General features: G+C 45.9%; 4 protein-coding genes across 5 annotated transcripts; 2 read left to right on the top strand and 2 right to left on the bottom strand.

Moving 5' to 3' along the window:
* The first annotated feature begins 334 nt into the window (after positions 1–334).
* Positions 335–1,995, top strand: LOC135678299 (coniferyl alcohol acyltransferase-like). Its single transcript, XM_065190921.1, has 2 exons — positions 335–825; positions 963–1,995. Exons 1-2 carry the CDS (start codon positions 406–408, stop codon positions 1,869–1,871), a joined length of 1,329 nt encoding a protein of 442 aa, XP_065046993.1. The 5' UTR covers positions 335–405; the 3' UTR covers positions 1,872–1,995.
* Positions 1,996–2,051: 56 nt separating this feature from the next.
* Positions 2,052–3,333, bottom strand: LOC135678300 (peptidyl-prolyl cis-trans isomerase CYP20-1-like). The gene is made up of 7 exons (XM_065190922.1): positions 3,247–3,333; positions 3,084–3,150; positions 2,960–3,007; positions 2,811–2,834; positions 2,551–2,733; positions 2,372–2,459; positions 2,052–2,302 (listed from the first exon to the last, which is right to left on the bottom strand). Exons 1-7 carry the CDS (start codon positions 3,316–3,318, stop codon positions 2,164–2,166), a joined length of 621 nt encoding a protein of 206 aa, XP_065046994.1. The 5' UTR covers positions 3,319–3,333; the 3' UTR covers positions 2,052–2,163.
* Positions 3,334–4,306: 973 nt separating this feature from the next.
* On the top strand, positions 4,307–8,094 carry LOC135678298 (uncharacterized). Its single transcript, XM_065190914.1, has 7 exons — positions 4,307–5,998; positions 6,246–6,336; positions 6,433–6,590; positions 6,698–6,749; positions 6,851–6,933; positions 7,136–7,229; positions 7,406–8,094. Exons 1-7 carry the CDS (start codon positions 4,316–4,318, stop codon positions 8,092–8,094), a joined length of 2,850 nt encoding a protein of 949 aa, XP_065046986.1. The 5' UTR covers positions 4,307–4,315.
* Positions 8,095–8,242: 148 nt separating this feature from the next.
* On the bottom strand, positions 8,243–13,597 carry LOC103990603 (RNA polymerase sigma factor sigB). 2 transcript variants are annotated; one of them, XM_065190920.1, is made up of 7 exons: positions 12,226–12,364; positions 10,993–11,548; positions 10,448–10,678; positions 10,222–10,362; positions 9,495–9,695; positions 9,112–9,389; positions 8,243–8,677 (listed from the first exon to the last, which is right to left on the bottom strand). In XM_065190920.1, the coding sequence occupies exons 2-7, from the start codon at positions 11,422–11,424 to the stop codon at positions 8,437–8,439; spliced, it is 1,524 nt and encodes a 507-aa protein (XP_065046992.1). In that variant the 5' UTR covers positions 11,425–11,548; positions 12,226–12,364; the 3' UTR covers positions 8,243–8,436. The 2 variants fall into 2 exon arrangements, with proteins under 2 accessions (XP_065046992.1, XP_009408073.2); XM_009409798.3 differs by lacking the exon at positions 8,243–8,677 and adding an exon at positions 13,389–13,597 and having other exon boundaries at positions 8,944–9,389; positions 10,993–11,553; positions 12,226–12,392.
* Positions 13,598–15,598: the final 2,001 nt, after the last annotated feature.

The following is a 15,598-nucleotide window of genomic DNA, read 5'->3' as shown; positions in this document are numbered from 1 at the left end:
ACATGAAAATTACAGTCTTCGTTCTTTAAGCATACAGGTGCATGAATGTTTAGTACAATTGCTGATACAAGTATAAATACCACCAAAAGGGACATTCCAACTTGTAATATGAAGCATATTAAGTATATGAATGCTTACTACAATTGTGTTCTCTTGTGGTTAATCAACCAAAGATGTGTGCATATCATGCATGCGTGCATGGCCAAGAAATCAAACGTAGTAGATGCTTTCCCTTTCTCTTTCTTTCTTTCTGATGTGCTCAGGTCATCTATACCGGAGCTACACTCTTGCCAAGCTTACCTCTCGATCTATAAATGAATCCCTCTTCGCCATATTTTTCTTCGAGCACTCCCACGTAGCTTCCTCCTGCTTACTCTCTTTGTGAACGACGAGAGCAACGCAGACATGGTAAGAAGCACAGGATACACGGTAACAGTGAAGGAGACGGAGACAGTGGCGGCGGCGTCGCCGGTGGGTGAACACCGGCTACCTCTGTCGAACCTGGACCTGCTCTTACCGGCCTTGGACGTCGGCGTCTTCTTCTGCTACAAGAAGCCGAGGGGGAAGCACTACCCCTCCCTGGCCTCCATGGTCTGCTCGCTCAAGGCGTCGTTAGCGGAAACGCTCGAGACGTACTACCCCTTCGCGGGCGAGGTCGTGGCGAACTCGGCGGGCGAGCCGGAGTTGCTCTGCAACAACCGCGGGGTGGACTTCGTCGTGGCCCAGGCGGACGTGGAGCTCAGGGCGCTGCGGCTATGCGACCCCAGCGAGAGCGTCGAGGGGAAGCTGGTGCCGCCCAAGAAGGGAGGAGTTCTATGTGTTCAGGTACATGCGTGGCCTATTTCTTCTACTGGCGCAGGCAATGGTGGCCTATATTGTCGAACAGATGGTGTCGTATACCTACCGATCACGCCAATCCTCTGTAATTGAATGATCTGATTGAGCTTTGGTGGACACGACAGGCGACAGAGCTCAAGTGCGGCAGCCTGGTTTTGGCCTGCGCGTTCGACCACCGCGTCGCCGATGCCTGCTCCACCAACATGTTCTTGGTGGCCTGGTCGGAGCTCTCCACATCGAAGCCCCTGTCTTGCCTTCCCGCCTTCCGTCGCTCCCTCCTGTTCCCTCGCAGCCCGCTCCGCGTCGTCCACACCTTCGACCACCTCTACGTCCCCTTCTCCTCCCTCCCGCCCCCCGAACCTGATGACTCCGAAGAAGCCATCAACCGCATCTACTACATCGCCGCCGCCGACATCGACCGCATGCAGTCGTCCACCAAGGGGAGAACCAAAATCGAGGCGTTCACCGCCTACCTCTGGCGCGCCCTGGCGATAACGGCGGCGCCGGGGGACAACTGGTGCCGCATGGGCATCGTGGTGGACGGCCGGGCTCGCCTCCGCGACACTGTCATGTCCAGCTACTTCGGCAACGTGCTGTCGATCCCCTACGGCACTCTGCGCGTGGAGGAGCTACGGCGGATGGAGGTGGCGGAGGTGGCGGAGGTGGTCCACTCGTGGCTGCAGCAGGAAGCCACCGAGGAACACTTCCGGGGGCTGGTCGATTGGGTGGAGGTGCACCGCCCAGAGCCGGCGGTGGCGAGGATTTACTCCAAGGAAGGGGGACCGGCATGCGTGGTATCGTCAGGGAGGGAGTTCCCGGTGTCCGAGGTGCAGTTCGGGTGGGGGAAGGCGGCGTTCGGGTCGTACCACTTCCCATGGGGCGGAAGCACCGGCTACGTGATGCCGATGCCGAGCGCGACGGCGGATGGGGACTGGGTGGTGTACGTCTATCTCCTGAAGAAGGTGGCCGAGGTGCTGGAAGCGGAGCAGCCACCGGTGTTCCGCACCTTGACCTCGGATTACTATCTTCCATGAACCAACTGCGACACTGCACGTCCTCAATGCTGCCTTCCTCGTGTTTGCTGTGGCGAAAGCTTTCGATCGTGTGCGAATTCTATATGCTTTAGAAAACATCAAATAACAGTGTGTTTGTGTTTCACGTAAAGCTCTTTCCATATATATATATCAGCTGTCATCCCTCTGACTTGCATCAAAGATCACATCAACACAAGAAGATGAATGCAGGGCAGAAGAGCCATAACATATCCAATTAGCAATCCGGCAAATGTTCTTCGAGTTTACAGCTGATAGAACAAGATGGTGTACATCACAAAGACAATTCTCCACTCTCTGCAATCACGACTCTGCTTCTGGGGACGCCACTCGCTTGCCCTACTGCTTCAATCTTGTACACCACGTCCATTCCTGACAACACCTCACCGAACACAACATGCTTTCCATCCAACCTGGAGAACAAAGCTATCATCCAACTCTTGCAGAATCTATATATATATATATATGTAAACAGTTTCAACCAAGTCGAGTACCTTGTGAGTTTTACAGTGGTGATGAAGAACTGGCATCCATTGGTATCGGGGCCAGCATTTGCCATGGACAGAAGTCCTGCACCAACCAGTAGAACAAAGCTTGATGGTTAGCACGTCATGCTTGCTGCAACGGGACAGAGGACAAGTTAGACAGGTGCGGTGCTTACCAGGTCCAGTGTGATTGAGCTTGAAGTTCTCATCAGCAAATGGCTCATCATAAATATTGTCGATTCCCCTGCCATTGCCGAACACGATGTCACCTCCCTGGATCATAAAATGGGGTATTATCCTGTGGAATGTGCTTCCCTTGTAGTAAAGACGCACCCCATATTTATCCCGACCTTTCTCACCTATGAACAAGAGCATCTCAATGCACCTTCTTTTAGCTAACACACACTGCTAGAAGAGTAAGGTTAGCATTCATTACCTGTGCAAATCGCTCGGAAGTTTTCTGCAGCAGAAACAGAGAGAGTCGAAGAAGAAAAGTTAGCTTGCTGGTTTTTACTTGTATGATGGTTGTAACTATGGAATACCTGAGAAAGATGAATCCAAAGATGAATGATCAGGAAAGAATACCTGCTGTTTTCGGCACAGTTTTCCCAAATAGACCCATAATTATTCGACCTGCACGTTCATCAATGTGTTCAATGGAAACCCGACTGAGATAGCAGTAGTTTTACTTCGAACTACGCATACGTACCGACAGGTTTTCCAGCAATCTCAATGTCGAAGTAAACCTTGCTGGTGACCTTCTTTAGTTCTTCAGCCTGAAACCAACGACACAAGGTGTTCGACGAAAAGGAACTTGAAGCCATTACATCTCATGGTTAATTAACGGACCGATATCTGGAGAAGAGAATAACCTGGATCAGGGTGATGCTGCCGAAGAAGAGGAGGAAGCACAGAAGAGCCGTCCGTGAAGAAGCCGACGCCATTACTTTCGTCCGCAGTGCCACCCCTCTCGCCTAGCAAGGCTGCGACGTGGTCGAGGTCCGGGCTTGGACTTGTTATAGCACCAGGCTGATCCCGTGGGACGTGCCATGGCGCTATTTTTGGAGCGACTGCTGGATTGCATGCCATGGAGGGGAAGAGAAGAAACACCTTAACAATTTAGCCAGAAGGAACGCGGCGGGGTCTCCTAAATTTCTCTTGGCGAAGAGAGACTCGCGCAGAACTCCAACCTCTTCGATGGTTAGGCAAAGAGGGACGGAGACGTTCATGTCCAGCTCGAGAAGATGCAGACGAAGACTTCGTTCCTTCTCGCAGTATAATAGAAGAGAGATTATTATTGAAGTGGTTCGGCAGTATTATTTGCTCTCACGTAGAATATTTTATTTAAGAAAATTAAACCAATAAGTTTTTATTTTTTATTTTTATAATTTGAATAATAGAGAAATCATAGAACGCAAATATATTATAAAATTATTTTTTATTGAGATATCTGGGTTGATTAGTACATTAAGTGATAGGTCTCAATGTAATGAAAATATTTCTTATTTTTAAATTAAAAATTATATTGAGAAAACAATTAAGCATTTTTTAGCTGCCGTTTAATTTCCTTTAATTAATATCTGCAGGAATTTTTTGGAGACCATGCATATGTATATTAATTTCTTCTCTTATATATATATATATATAATTTTTAATTTCTTTGGCATCATTATGATTTCGAAAGGGGTATAATAATAATAATAATAATAATAATAATAATAATAATAATAATTGGAGGAGTGAGGACTGTTTAATAAAAGGATGAAAAAAAGAAAAGAAGAAGAAAGAGAAAGCACAGACGTCCGAACTCCGCTCGCGCCCCTCCACGACGCCTCACGTCTTCGTCTCTTGTTTCGCTTATGCATTCTTCCCTGAAATGGCGCGGTCAATGCTGTTGTCCCTCCGCGAAGGGCCACCAACATCGCCATCGACGCTTCCATCATGATGACGACGACGACGACGGCAACGACGATGACGAAGAAACAAGAACAAGCGAACGGGAGTCGCCGACATGGGTCAGCACAGGATGCTCGCCAACACCATCACCACAATCATCATCACCATCACCACCATCATCAGCCGCATCGAGACCATCACGACGACGAGGAGGAGGAGGAGGAGGAGGAAGAAGACGAGGAGGCTGAAAGCGAGGAGGAGGTGGGGGAGAAGGACTGCTTCTTCGAGCCCCTTGACCGAATCCCATCGAGCGTCTCCTTCCTTGTCGACCTTCCCTCCGACTCCGACGAAGACGAGGACGACGACGTCCGCTTTTCCTTTGCCTCCGCGATCGCCCCGCCCACCGACCTCCGCTGCGTCACCTTCTCTCGAGAAGAGTTCCTCGTCGAACACAATGACAACCCCGACCTCGGCGGCTACGACTACGACGTTTGGATGGCTGAGCCCACCTCCATCAAGGAGCGCCGCAGCCGCCTCCTCCAGGGCATGGGCTTCGCCAGCAGCAAAGACCTCGCCGCCGCCCTGCGGAACCGCAGCAGCAACCTGAAAGCCGTCAGCACCGCTCCCGCCGCCAGCGGCGAACACACCCTGGAATCTGGGTTGCCACCTCCCTATCCGGCCCCGTCGCAGAACCAGCTGGCGATCGTCAAATGCCGATCCGACAACGAACTGGTGACGACGCGGGGTGCCCCCCCGTCCGCCGAGCCCGCCCTGCCGCGCGCCGCCTCCGCCCCGCCAACCCTCTGGGGCCACAGCGCTCAGCAAAAGACCGGAGCCGGCGGCGGCGCCGCCGGTGTCAAAGAAGCGAAGGAAGGCGGCAGCCTCGTGTCCGCCAACGGTGGGGTGTGCCGAGTCAAGAACCTCGATACGGGGAGGGAATTCGTGGTCAGCGAGCTGGGCAAGGACGGGACATGGCGGCGGCTCAACGACGTCCAGACCGGGTCGCAGATGTCCATGGAGGAGTTTGAGCAGTTCCTCGGCAACTCCCCTATCGTCAAGGAGCTCATGCGCAGGGCGAATCTTCGCGGCAGCGGCCGCGAGCCGCAGAGCAACGACCAGCCCGTCCCGTCCCTCGACGGCTCCAAGAGCTCCAAATCGGGCTACAGGAAGAAAAGGGGCTGGCTCAAGAACATCAAGTTCGTGGCGAGCTCCGTGACCGGGCTCAAAACGGAGAAAGAGAAGGGGGACGCCGGGTGGAGGGCGGCAGGGAAGTCGTCGGCCGACAGCTCGTCGGAGCTGATGAAGGTTCGCCAGCACGGCAAGTCCTACAAGGAGCTCACGGGCCTCTACATGACCCAGGAGATCCACGCCCACCAGGGTTCCATATGGAGCATCAAGTTCAGCTGGGACGGCCGGCATCTGGCCAGCGCCGGAGAGGACCGCGTCGTCCGTGTATGGCAAGTCCAAGAATGCGACATCCTCTCCTCCCCGCTACGGCGCCAAGAGGCTCGCTCTTCTCGCCTGTCCATGGCGGATGGATCCCCAGAGCGCTCCCCTCTCCTCGGAACCCAGCCCTCGAAGAGCACCAAGAAGAGCAAGAGCCGCAAGAGGTCCGTCCCTGACTACATCGTGATGCCGGAGGTCATCTTCTCACTCTCAGAGAAGCCCGTTTGCTCCTTGGAAGGTCATCTGGATGATATCCTGGACCTCTCCTGGTCTAAATCTCAGGTTCATCCTGCACTCTGCCACCATATTCTAAATCACATGATAATTACGTTCGATGCAAGATAGGTAATGCAGACAGCATGATTCGGAGTTGGACTCACCTTGTTCTGCTGAAGAACAAGGAACCATCTCCTTCGTAATGATATCGAACCGCCCACGCAACTCATCGACCCATCTCAATTTGCTCGTTGTGTTTTGTGTTCTCCTTCATCGTCGATAAAATCCTGAGGAGGAATTCATTACTTTGCAGCATTTGCTATCGTCGTCGATGGACAAGACGGTCCGATTATGGGACATCGAAAGCAAGCAGTGCCTGAAGCTATTCGCCCACAACGACTACGGTAAGGCAACGATTATGGTCATTACAGCCACCACGATTTATTTCTTCCGGCGAAGCTCTCATCCTGATGTCTTTGCACGGTGATGGAATTGGGCAGTGACATGCATCCAGTTCAATCCAATAGATGACAGGTACTTCATCAGTGGCTCTCTTGATTCCAAGGTTCGGATATGGAGCGTACCAGAGCGTCAAGTCGTAGACTGGAATGATCTCCACGAGATGGTTACCGCCGCCTGCTACACCCCTGATGGCCAGGTGCAATGCAATCAAATCCACCATCATCTACATTGCTATTGTGCTCGATCTCAGAGGATACATGTGTTTTTCCGATTGGTAATTTGGTTGCAATCCATCTTTGATAGGGTGCTTTGGTTGGCTCACACAAGGGGAGCTGCCGGTTCTACAAGACCTCCGGTATGGCCCTTCTTCTTCTTCTTCTTTCAAGTTCCTATACTTGCGTTGCTCTTTGCTTGCATGAATCTCCAGTTTCCTTGCTTCTTGGTTAATGCCTGCAGACTGTAAACTTTCTCAACAAGGCCAGATGGATATACGGATCAAGAAAAAGAAATCCCATGCGAAAAAGATCACCGGATTCCAGGTAAATCCGCCACTGTGTTCATCCTCGATTCCAAGGTAACATGCAGCAGCTTCTTTTACTCCTACTTCGATGACCATGGTTTTGATCGGCTAATAAGAGAACGCGGTAGGTGTTTGATCCGCTCCGCTGCTAGCATCAAAATCTCCATCTGTGCATGAACAGGGCATTGGCATACTAGATTGACTCACTTGTATTCAAACAGTTTGCTCCCGGCAATCCATCCCAAGTGTTGATCACCTCTGCTGATTCGCGAGTTCGGATCTTCGATGGCCCCAATATGGTTCACAAATTTAGAGGTAAGAGATGCCTATTGCAACCAAAGTGCCATCTTTCTTGCGATCGATGAACATTAGAATTAGAAGAGGATTTCTGTGTATTGTATGCATTTAATTAAGCTTTTCTGCTGTTGAAGTATCGACTGCAGAATGAGACATCCCTGTCAAGTGTTTGATGATAGTTCTGAATGAGACAGGATTCCGAAACACCAGCAGTCAAATCTCGGCGTCGTACGCATCGGAGGGGAAGTACGTGGTGAGCGCGAGCGAGGACTCGTACGTGTACGTATGGAAGCGAGAGGCGGGGCGCGTCGTGGGCGCCGCGGGCAAAGGCAAAAGCTGGACCACCACCCGCTCCCACGAGTACTTCTACTGCAAGGACGTGTCCGTCGCCATCCCGTGGCCCAGCGCCGGAAGCCAGTGCTCGCCGCTGTCGCTGCCGTCGCCCACATCCGGGCGCTTCGACCGGCGGCCGCCGCAGCAGGAACCCCTTGGCTGCACCGACTCCCGACGCTCCACCGCCTCGCTGGAAGACATCTTCCACAGCGGCAGGAGACCCGCGGCAGCTCTCTCCAAGAAGAGCTTCTCGGAGCGGGGACCGTCGTCCCACCGGGAGGAGTTCAGGAGCGTGTCCCGCTGGGGGATCGGCAGCGACTCGTTCGCGTCGGGTGGGGCGGCCTCGTCCGTCGTCTCCGATCCCGGGACCCTCTCTTCGTCCTTCTCGTCCTGGGGGTGGTACAGCGGCGGCAGCACCAGGACCAGCAGCACCGACCCCCCGAACGCGTGGGGTCTCGTCGTCGTCACGGCCGGCCTGGGCGGCCACATCAGGATCTACCAGAACTTTGGCCTGCCGCTCCGCCTCGGCCGCCAAACCAATCTATTCTGAAAAAGACATCTTCCTTCGCCGATTTCCTTTGCTTGGATCAAGATTCCGTGACCATCTTTTTGGATCTTGAGCAACATCAGATGCTGCCACCACCAGATTCTGCTGGGGAGAGCTACCGAACTCAACAATCTTTGATGCCAGAGGTTGGTGGCGCAGCAATCAAAGTGTAGTCATTAGTGCTGTTGTCTTCTTGCAAGGTGTCGTCTTTGGAAGCATATTTCATAATGTACAGAAGCAAACTTTGCCTTTCTGTTGCAACGATCTCCTGTAATTGTTGGAAGCTGATGGTCTTAAAGGAGAAGAATCAATTCCTGACATCGATGCAAGATTTGAGCAGCAGTATTAGAGGCGGAAACGATCGTGAACCCGAGCCTTTGACTTCGAATCGAACCCAGCACGCCTTCCCGTCCGGCGCTGACATGCCACTCGTGTGTCGGACCGAGTTCGGGTTGGAGGCACAGCCATCGACAGCTTCGACGTGGAAAAAGAGCAAGCCGTCAGCGTTGACTCGAATTCTCGATACGCCTTCTTCACAAAGGGATCACTAATTATACACCAACGGCATCCATCAGTAATTCTTCTCCTGGACATAAAAATCAACATGAAGATTAATCAGAGAACGAAATATTTTCATTTTTCCACTTGAAAATTTACATGGATTTTGCTGGGAAGCCAGCAAAAAAATAACCATTTGATCTTATCATTCTGTGCTCTGATGGTAGCTTACTAGCCAAATCTACTGAGAAATGGATTTTAGAAATATTTATGGAGAATTACCAATCAAATGTTGATTTTTACATCAGTGTATCCTGGAATTCATATCCAGCACATTCAGCAAACACAGATAGATCACTGCTAATTTTGGAAGCTTTGATTAAACAATTGCACGTTCTCTACTATAAATTTTACATGTTTCCTCATCCTATGCAAAATGTGAAGTGGAGAAGTACAAATTCTGATGGTTGGATGCGAGAAAAAGAATGTGCAGCGACGACGATGGCGCGAAAATAGACTTACGAAATTATATACTGCTGCAAATTCTTTGTTCTCTTCTTGCTTTTCAGTTTTCTAAAAGCGCAGAACTCAATCTGCCGAATCCTCTCCCGGCTTACTCCCATCAGCTCCCCTATCTCTTGCAGTGTCTTCATCCTTCCATCTTCTAATCCAAATCTCCATCTCACGACCCGCTTCTCTCTTGGATTTAAAGTATCCAGCACCTTGTTCAGATCCTCTCTCATGAATTGCTTGATGAGTACGTCTTCCGATGTCTCAGCATCAGGATCAGCAATAACTTCCTGTGAAGCATGAAAACATCGTTCAAACTCAAAGACATGACACCAAAAGTGGGATATGTTGATGATATAATGTATGCAGGGATTCTAAAATAGGATGTAACAAACTGAAGGTTTTAAGGTCTGATTGATCCCAATCTTCTGATCCAGAGATCTCGGAGCTTTAGGGGTCAGCATCACTGCAGCAAACCTCTTCATTGACAACCCAGAGGCTTCTGCGACTTCTTCATGATCAGGATGCCTTCCGTTCTCACTGTATAGTTGCTTTTTGGCCTCTCTTACTCGGTATGTGGCTTCAACCATGTGAAACTGCAAGACCCATAACACAATTATTTTTCAACTTTTGGAGAATCAAAAGCAAATAGAATCCTGATGTTTCCCGAGTGAATGGGATTTAGAAGTTAAATATTTAATGTTTAGCTTAGAGGTTGAGCTCCAGATTTTACGGCTTGCTCCCATCATTCATTTCGTTTTAAAGGTTGGAAGTGTCTATCTCCTTATGAAGAATGTTCAACTTTATGCGATGAAATGGTGGGTACCTAGAAACAGTAATGAAAAAAAAGGGAGGAGAATAATAATCTCTGACTGCACTTTGAGGACCGAAAGTTGAAACAAAAATCTACAGGGCAACAAACAAACATGGTGATATCATGCATGTTTTTACAATCTGCATTTTAGCAAACAATTCAAGCAAAAATATCTAATTAATATTGAAGAGCCGGTACATTTCTAAAGCATTCATATTACAACTATGTTCATCTTTTCTCCTGCATTTAATCTCCATCTTATAATGCCTGCTGAAAAACCAACATAAATATATTAAAAGAGAACTTACAGGCAACCGAATAGTCCTGGATTGTTCTGAAAGAGATTTCCGAACAGCCTGTTTGATCCACCAATGTGCATATGTTGAAAACTTAAACCCCTTAGAAGCATCAAATTTTTCAGCACCCTTTATGAGGCCTCTGCATCCTTCCTGCCAAAGAATTTAAGATCAACATTCCGAAATTGGACACCATAGAAACTACAATCAACCCCCAAGGAGCTACATAAGCAAGCACCTGAACAAGATCTTGAAGGTTCATTCCTGCATGCTGATAGTTTTTTGCTATTGATATAACAAGTCGTATGTTACTTGTAATCATTTTGTCCTTGCAAAAGGTGCCATAGTTTAAGCGTTTTCTAAGAGCCTTCTGGTCAATTCCAGCAGCTGCAGCCCATTGGACAAAGGTTGGTTGACAACCATTTCGCTCTGTGAGTTCCTGTTGTAACCTTTCCATCTTTAGTAGATCCTGATGGCATTCAGTAGAAGAAAAAAAAAATTGAGATAAATGCAAGTGGAAAAACCACTCTGATTTTGCAAGTGATGAGAACTAGCCAAAAAACTGAAAGTTCTACTGTAATCAATATAAATTTATCTTTTCAGCTCGGCTTGTGTAAAAGTATATCCACACATTTTACTTAACCACAAGTACTCCATTAAATAAAATCTTGCTATAAGTCTTAATAACCATTACAAGCAGACAAACCAAGGAGGAAAGCTGTTGAAGCCATTCAAAAGCATCTATGTTAAATGGTTTGAAGCTTCTGGTGCATCAAATTGTACCTGAATTCCCTCTGATAATTCGACCTCTTCAGCTGCTGTGAGAAGCCTTGATGTACTTGTTGTTCCCCTTAAGTAATGCAAGGGATCTGAATAATCAATCTCCTGAAGAGTAGAACGTTTTTTCTTTCCAGATGACCCGGACTTCAAATTTAAAACACCAGCAGCAGCCTTTTCTGCTGCCCTTGCCCTTCTAGCTCTCCTTTCAGTTTGACGCCCAGATCTCACAGCAATGTTTTCACAATATTCCGTTTCTTCTACTTCAGTTTCATTGTACATTGAACTGGAAATATCTTTACGCACAGATTCATCTAGGGTAACATTGTCTTCATGGGATGCAGTTTCAGTGGCAACAGAATGGTTGGTCATGCCAGTCCATTCTGTTTTGGAAAGGTTAACATTCTCAACTTCTGCTGATGGACTCTTCCTGATCATCTGAGCTGCATCTTTGGCAAGTTCAAGTGCTGCTCTAGCAAGAGCAACTGCTTCAGCTGCTGCTGCTGCTATTACTGCCTCCTCATTCGTGAGAAGTGCTTCCGAAGCCCAGGTTGCTTCGAAGCTAGTCTAGACACAACATGGAAGGGATGTCTCTAAATGTGATATAGCAACATTCATTATAGCAGAATCTTAAAGAACTCAAGAAGGTAATAGGGTGACAAATGCTCCAGAAAAAAGAAGTGCTTAAAACATCAGTTGTATCTTTTACATTTAATTGTCAAGTCACCAAGTTAAATTCTGCATAAAATTTCTGTAAAAATAGAATTTGGCAACAAGGAAGCATGAGCGATTCCACAAAGGAATATATTAAGTCCACTACCAGAATTTGAGGTTGGACCTCTTAATTCTACACAGTAGCAAATTCAGTCATGGAGGCCCCATCAGCTAGTTAGAGAAATTTCACTGTCCTTCTCATTACTCAAAAATATAAATTCTGGAAAATTTCCCATCAGCTAGTTTTCCTAAAATTCTTATTCTCACATAAGATCTGGCAATTATTAAATAGATAAATATGATGTAATGTAATTAAAAACTCTCCCTCTTCACAAGACAATAGATGTTGTCAAACTAAATCTTCACTTTATAAATTCCCAATTCCCCTGGTCAAAAACTTACAGTCTCACAAGTTCCCCAGACAAATTCATTATTGTAAACTTCAGAAACGGACCTTTCCTAACCTTGGACATGAGGATTCATTGTGTAATAATTGTTACAATACCTCGCAAAGTAATTACTGACCTTGGTCGGTAGGCCAACAGCTCCAGTATAGGTCAACGGTTTAATGGCACAGGTAGATAAGGAAGTTGAACGTGCTTCCAACGTAGGTATTTGCTCAAAATCAATCAGAGCTGTTTTAGGGGATAAAACACACCGAACCTGGGACCAAACTGATTCTCTGGCCTTTGCTGCAGCCAAAGATTAGAAACAACAACAACAACAATATTTAGAAGTTATAAACAAACAGGCAAACAACTCAAAATGGTGAAATAATATTCACAAAGTCCCATGGAATAGCATTGTTCGATAAACAATGGCGTATTGCATTAGAAAATCAATGCCTTTATCAGTGTATGTCACTTGCGATTAAAGCTGGTTAGGTCCCAGGGCAAAATAGATAAATGGTAAGCTGCTACAAAAGGGCAGATGGATGTATCAGACCTTTCCTTTATGTGATCAAACACATCATATTGTGGTATTATGCCCTACCACAAGGAAGTACAACTATCCAATGACTGCAGAAGTAACAGTTCGACAGATTTTGAGTCCACTAAGGACTACATGATTAACTTTCGCAGATCAATGTGTAAATTTTATTGAAGAAGACTGAAGCATGTTAGTGTTAAACAATGTTCCAAACTTAGGATTCTAGGTCCATATTTCCTAAAGGCTTAAAGATCAAATGCTCCTGTTGATAGTACTCCAATTTCTGCATTATGTTCAATACTGCTGGGCAGCCTTTGCAACCCACTAAATCACCAATGCTAACAAAAAATTTCTACAATAACTGTTCAATATGCATCTAATACATAAATTACTTACAAGCAACCATGAAGGAACTGTGGGTTTCTATGCATATTCTAAACCTTGTAATGTTTCAGCAAGAGACTCAGCATAGCACACGAGTCAAATTCAACAGTTTGAACTACTACCACATCTTATATGAGACGATTCGGTAACAACAGTAGCTGACAACCGTAAAACCGATCGCAAGGATCAGCAACCAATAAGCGACAAAGGGCAAAAAACAGAGTAGAGCACGTTCCTTCCACGGGAATTTGAACATCAATTCGCTGTAAATAAACGATTCTACAGAGTTTCGATTTTTTCCACAAATTTGAAATCGTGGGTAATTCATCAAAAGACCAAAGACGAACCAAATCAAAAGATTAGAGCTTGCTTACGGTGAAGCGAGGGGAGAGAGAGCCTGGAGTGGGAGTCGGAGGTGGGCGGGGGCTTGAACTGCGGCACCAGGCACGCCATTGCCGCCGCGACGCCCACCGCAGGCGGAGGACGAACCAAACCGATAACAGGGAGAGGGAGGAGCCAAGCGGGGGGACCTCCCCGGTGATGAATGGCCTCTGGGTCGGACACGGGAGGAAGGGGTTGGATATGGAGCGGGGCATCAGGATAAGACCGGACCACATCAAGCGGCTCGGTTCGATAGCACGGTTAAATTGATTTAGACCGGCCCATATGAACCGGCCGGTTTCCAACTTGAGCTGGGTCGCGGATTATAATTTGGTTCAAAACATGCACGAGTTGACGCCAAGTTTTACTGTGCACTTGTGGAGCTAAATCACGACAGGACCATTACGCAGATGTCTAATTAAGCCCTTAAATCATATTGCTAATTTGTGGGAGATGGCTTTTCCTATGCCATAAGCACCTCAAACAACACACCACAAGCCACGTGGAGGATAAATAATTAAGACGAAATATGATTCCAAAATCTTTTAATGTTTTAATAAAACCTTTACCAAATAAGATAGCCAACACCTTCAAAAATATATGAAATGAGATCTTAAACTATTAATCTTGATAAGTGAGTCTAATATATCATCAGCATATCGATATTTTATGTGTTATTTTGTGCCTGTAAAATGAATGCAATAAGATCACAAAAAAAGAGAGAAAGAAGGTCACTTGCAGTATTAAGCTTATGCTGATGCAATTGCATTGTCATCATCTAAGATTAAAGATGATTGGTCCTGTGTAGGGCAATGGCATTGTCCTGTGCAGTATTATGCTTATGTGTAGGGCAAATCACATGACACACCAACACACATCTCCATGATCTACAAATCTCTTCTTGTTCAATAAAAGATTATATTAAAAAAAAGAGAGGATAACTTCTTCATATTTCTTGATCATCCTATCACAAACCATTTCCTTCATCTGAAGGACATTAGCTGATACCATATAGTGAATTACATTGTAAACATGCCTGGTAAAATCATTCCTAACTGGTACAAATTGATAAGAATTCATAATTGATGTTAGCATAACAACAACAACAACAAAATCGTAAATCTCAAAGATCAGCTACATGGTTAGTACAGCAAAATATGTTCTAATACTCAGCAATTTAGTTACTGGAAACCTCAGCATGTGCTACTCCTGGATCAATAGAAATAAGTAAAATACCATCCATTGAGTTTGATCTTTCTTGGCATAAAACACACAGAAGTTTAAATATGCTCATTTTTAATCTTAATCTTTGCTAATTTACTCTTTGAGGTTGTATGCTATGACTCATAAGTTTAACTCCACATACAACTATGACAACCTCTTAAATCTACTTTTAACCAGTGTTTTCCCTCCATTTATGTGACATTCCCTTCACTAATTAATCTTTTTATCCATCATGAAATGTTTCTGTGGTATTTTTTTTGTCTAACCAATTTATTTTCAAACCACATGATTAGTATTTAAAGTAGAATTTTAACCAAACATCACAATGTCATATAGAAGCCCATAAAGAATCACATGGTTTAATATGACTAGCGGACAGATCCTACTTGGAAAAAGTCTTCCTAAACAAATGTTCCTAGTATTGTAATTTTACACACAAAAAAATATCTACTGATTACTGAATCTGCATTTGCCATTGCCTTAACTGAACATTGTTGAATTCTTAAGGTGCAATTCTTAATGTAATCTTAACCAGCTTGTTAAGTTGTCTCGTACCCATCATCAATCTGAAGCATTCCTCAAGTTTTGAGAAAAAGGAAAGCAGAAGCCAATCGAGAATTATAAGGAAGAAAGGACATAAAAGACTTGAATAATGCACATCGTGTAAAAAAATTTCAAGCATGACATCACCACGATGAGAGGCTAAGACTTGGCTCTGTAACTACCATAATTAACTAAAACTATTGATTTGAGGTCTAAAGAGTATAATAAAAGAATTCTCACATTCAGAAGTGCCGAGTATCCATACTGACAAAGAATTAAGTTGTGACCAATTAAAAGAATCCAAATACTAAAAAAATATTATAAATTAAACATATTTTCTGCAAGTAACACAAAAAAGAAACAATGAGACCTTAAAAATTCATATGAAGTAGGTGAGAATGATAGAGAACCCTTCAAAAACTGCATAAAGAAGCAA

The sequence above is a fragment of the Musa acuminata genome, chromosome BXJ1-7 (assembly GCF_036884655.1).
Source record: "Musa acuminata AAA Group cultivar baxijiao chromosome BXJ1-7, Cavendish_Baxijiao_AAA, whole genome shotgun sequence".
In the NCBI taxonomy this organism is placed as follows: domain Eukaryota; kingdom Viridiplantae; phylum Streptophyta; class Magnoliopsida; order Zingiberales; family Musaceae; genus Musa; species Musa acuminata.
The sequence above is the reverse complement of the archived record's forward strand: the minus strand, read 5'-3'. Positions and strand labels throughout refer to the sequence as shown.

Bases quoted from the DNA above. Each gene is read 5' to 3' on its own strand.
- LOC135678299 (XM_065190921.1), top strand. From the start codon at position 406: ATGGTAAGAAGCACAGGATACACGGTAACAGTGAAGGAGACGGAGACA. The intron at 826-962 runs GTACATGCGTGG...TGGACACGACAG, and splicing joins GAGGAGTTCTATGTGTTCAG to GCGACAGAGCTCAAGTGCGG.
- LOC135678300 (XM_065190922.1), bottom strand. From the start codon at position 3,318: ATGGCGTCGGCTTCTTCACGGACGGCTCTTCTGTGCTTCCTCCTCTTC. The intron at 2,835-2,959 runs GTATTCTTTCCT...TTTCTGCTGCAG, and splicing joins AACTGTGCCGAAAACAGCAG to AAAACTTCCGAGCGATTTGC. The intron at 2,460-2,550 runs GTAAGCACCGCA...TGGTTGGTGCAG, and splicing joins GCTCAATCACACTGGACCTG to GACTTCTGTCCATGGCAAAT.
- LOC135678298 (XM_065190914.1), top strand. From the start codon at position 4,316: ATGATGACGACGACGACGACGGCAACGACGATGACGAAGAAACAAGAA. The intron at 6,591-6,697 runs GTGCAATGCAAT...CATCTTTGATAG, and splicing joins GCTACACCCCTGATGGCCAG to GGTGCTTTGGTTGGCTCACA. The intron at 6,934-7,135 runs GTAAATCCGCCA...GTATTCAAACAG, and splicing joins AAAAGATCACCGGATTCCAG to TTTGCTCCCGGCAATCCATC.
- LOC103990603 (XM_009409798.3), bottom strand. From the start codon at position 13,467: ATGGCGTGCCTGGTGCCGCAGTTCAAGCCCCCGCCCACCTCCGACTCC. The intron at 11,554-12,225 runs GTCAGTAATTAC...TGTTGTGTCTAG, and splicing joins CTGTTGGCCTACCGACCAAG to ACTAGCTTCGAAGCAACCTG. The intron at 10,363-10,447 runs GTGCTTGCTTAT...ATTCTTTGGCAG, and splicing joins ACCTTCAAGATCTTGTTCAG to GAAGGATGCAGAGGCCTCAT.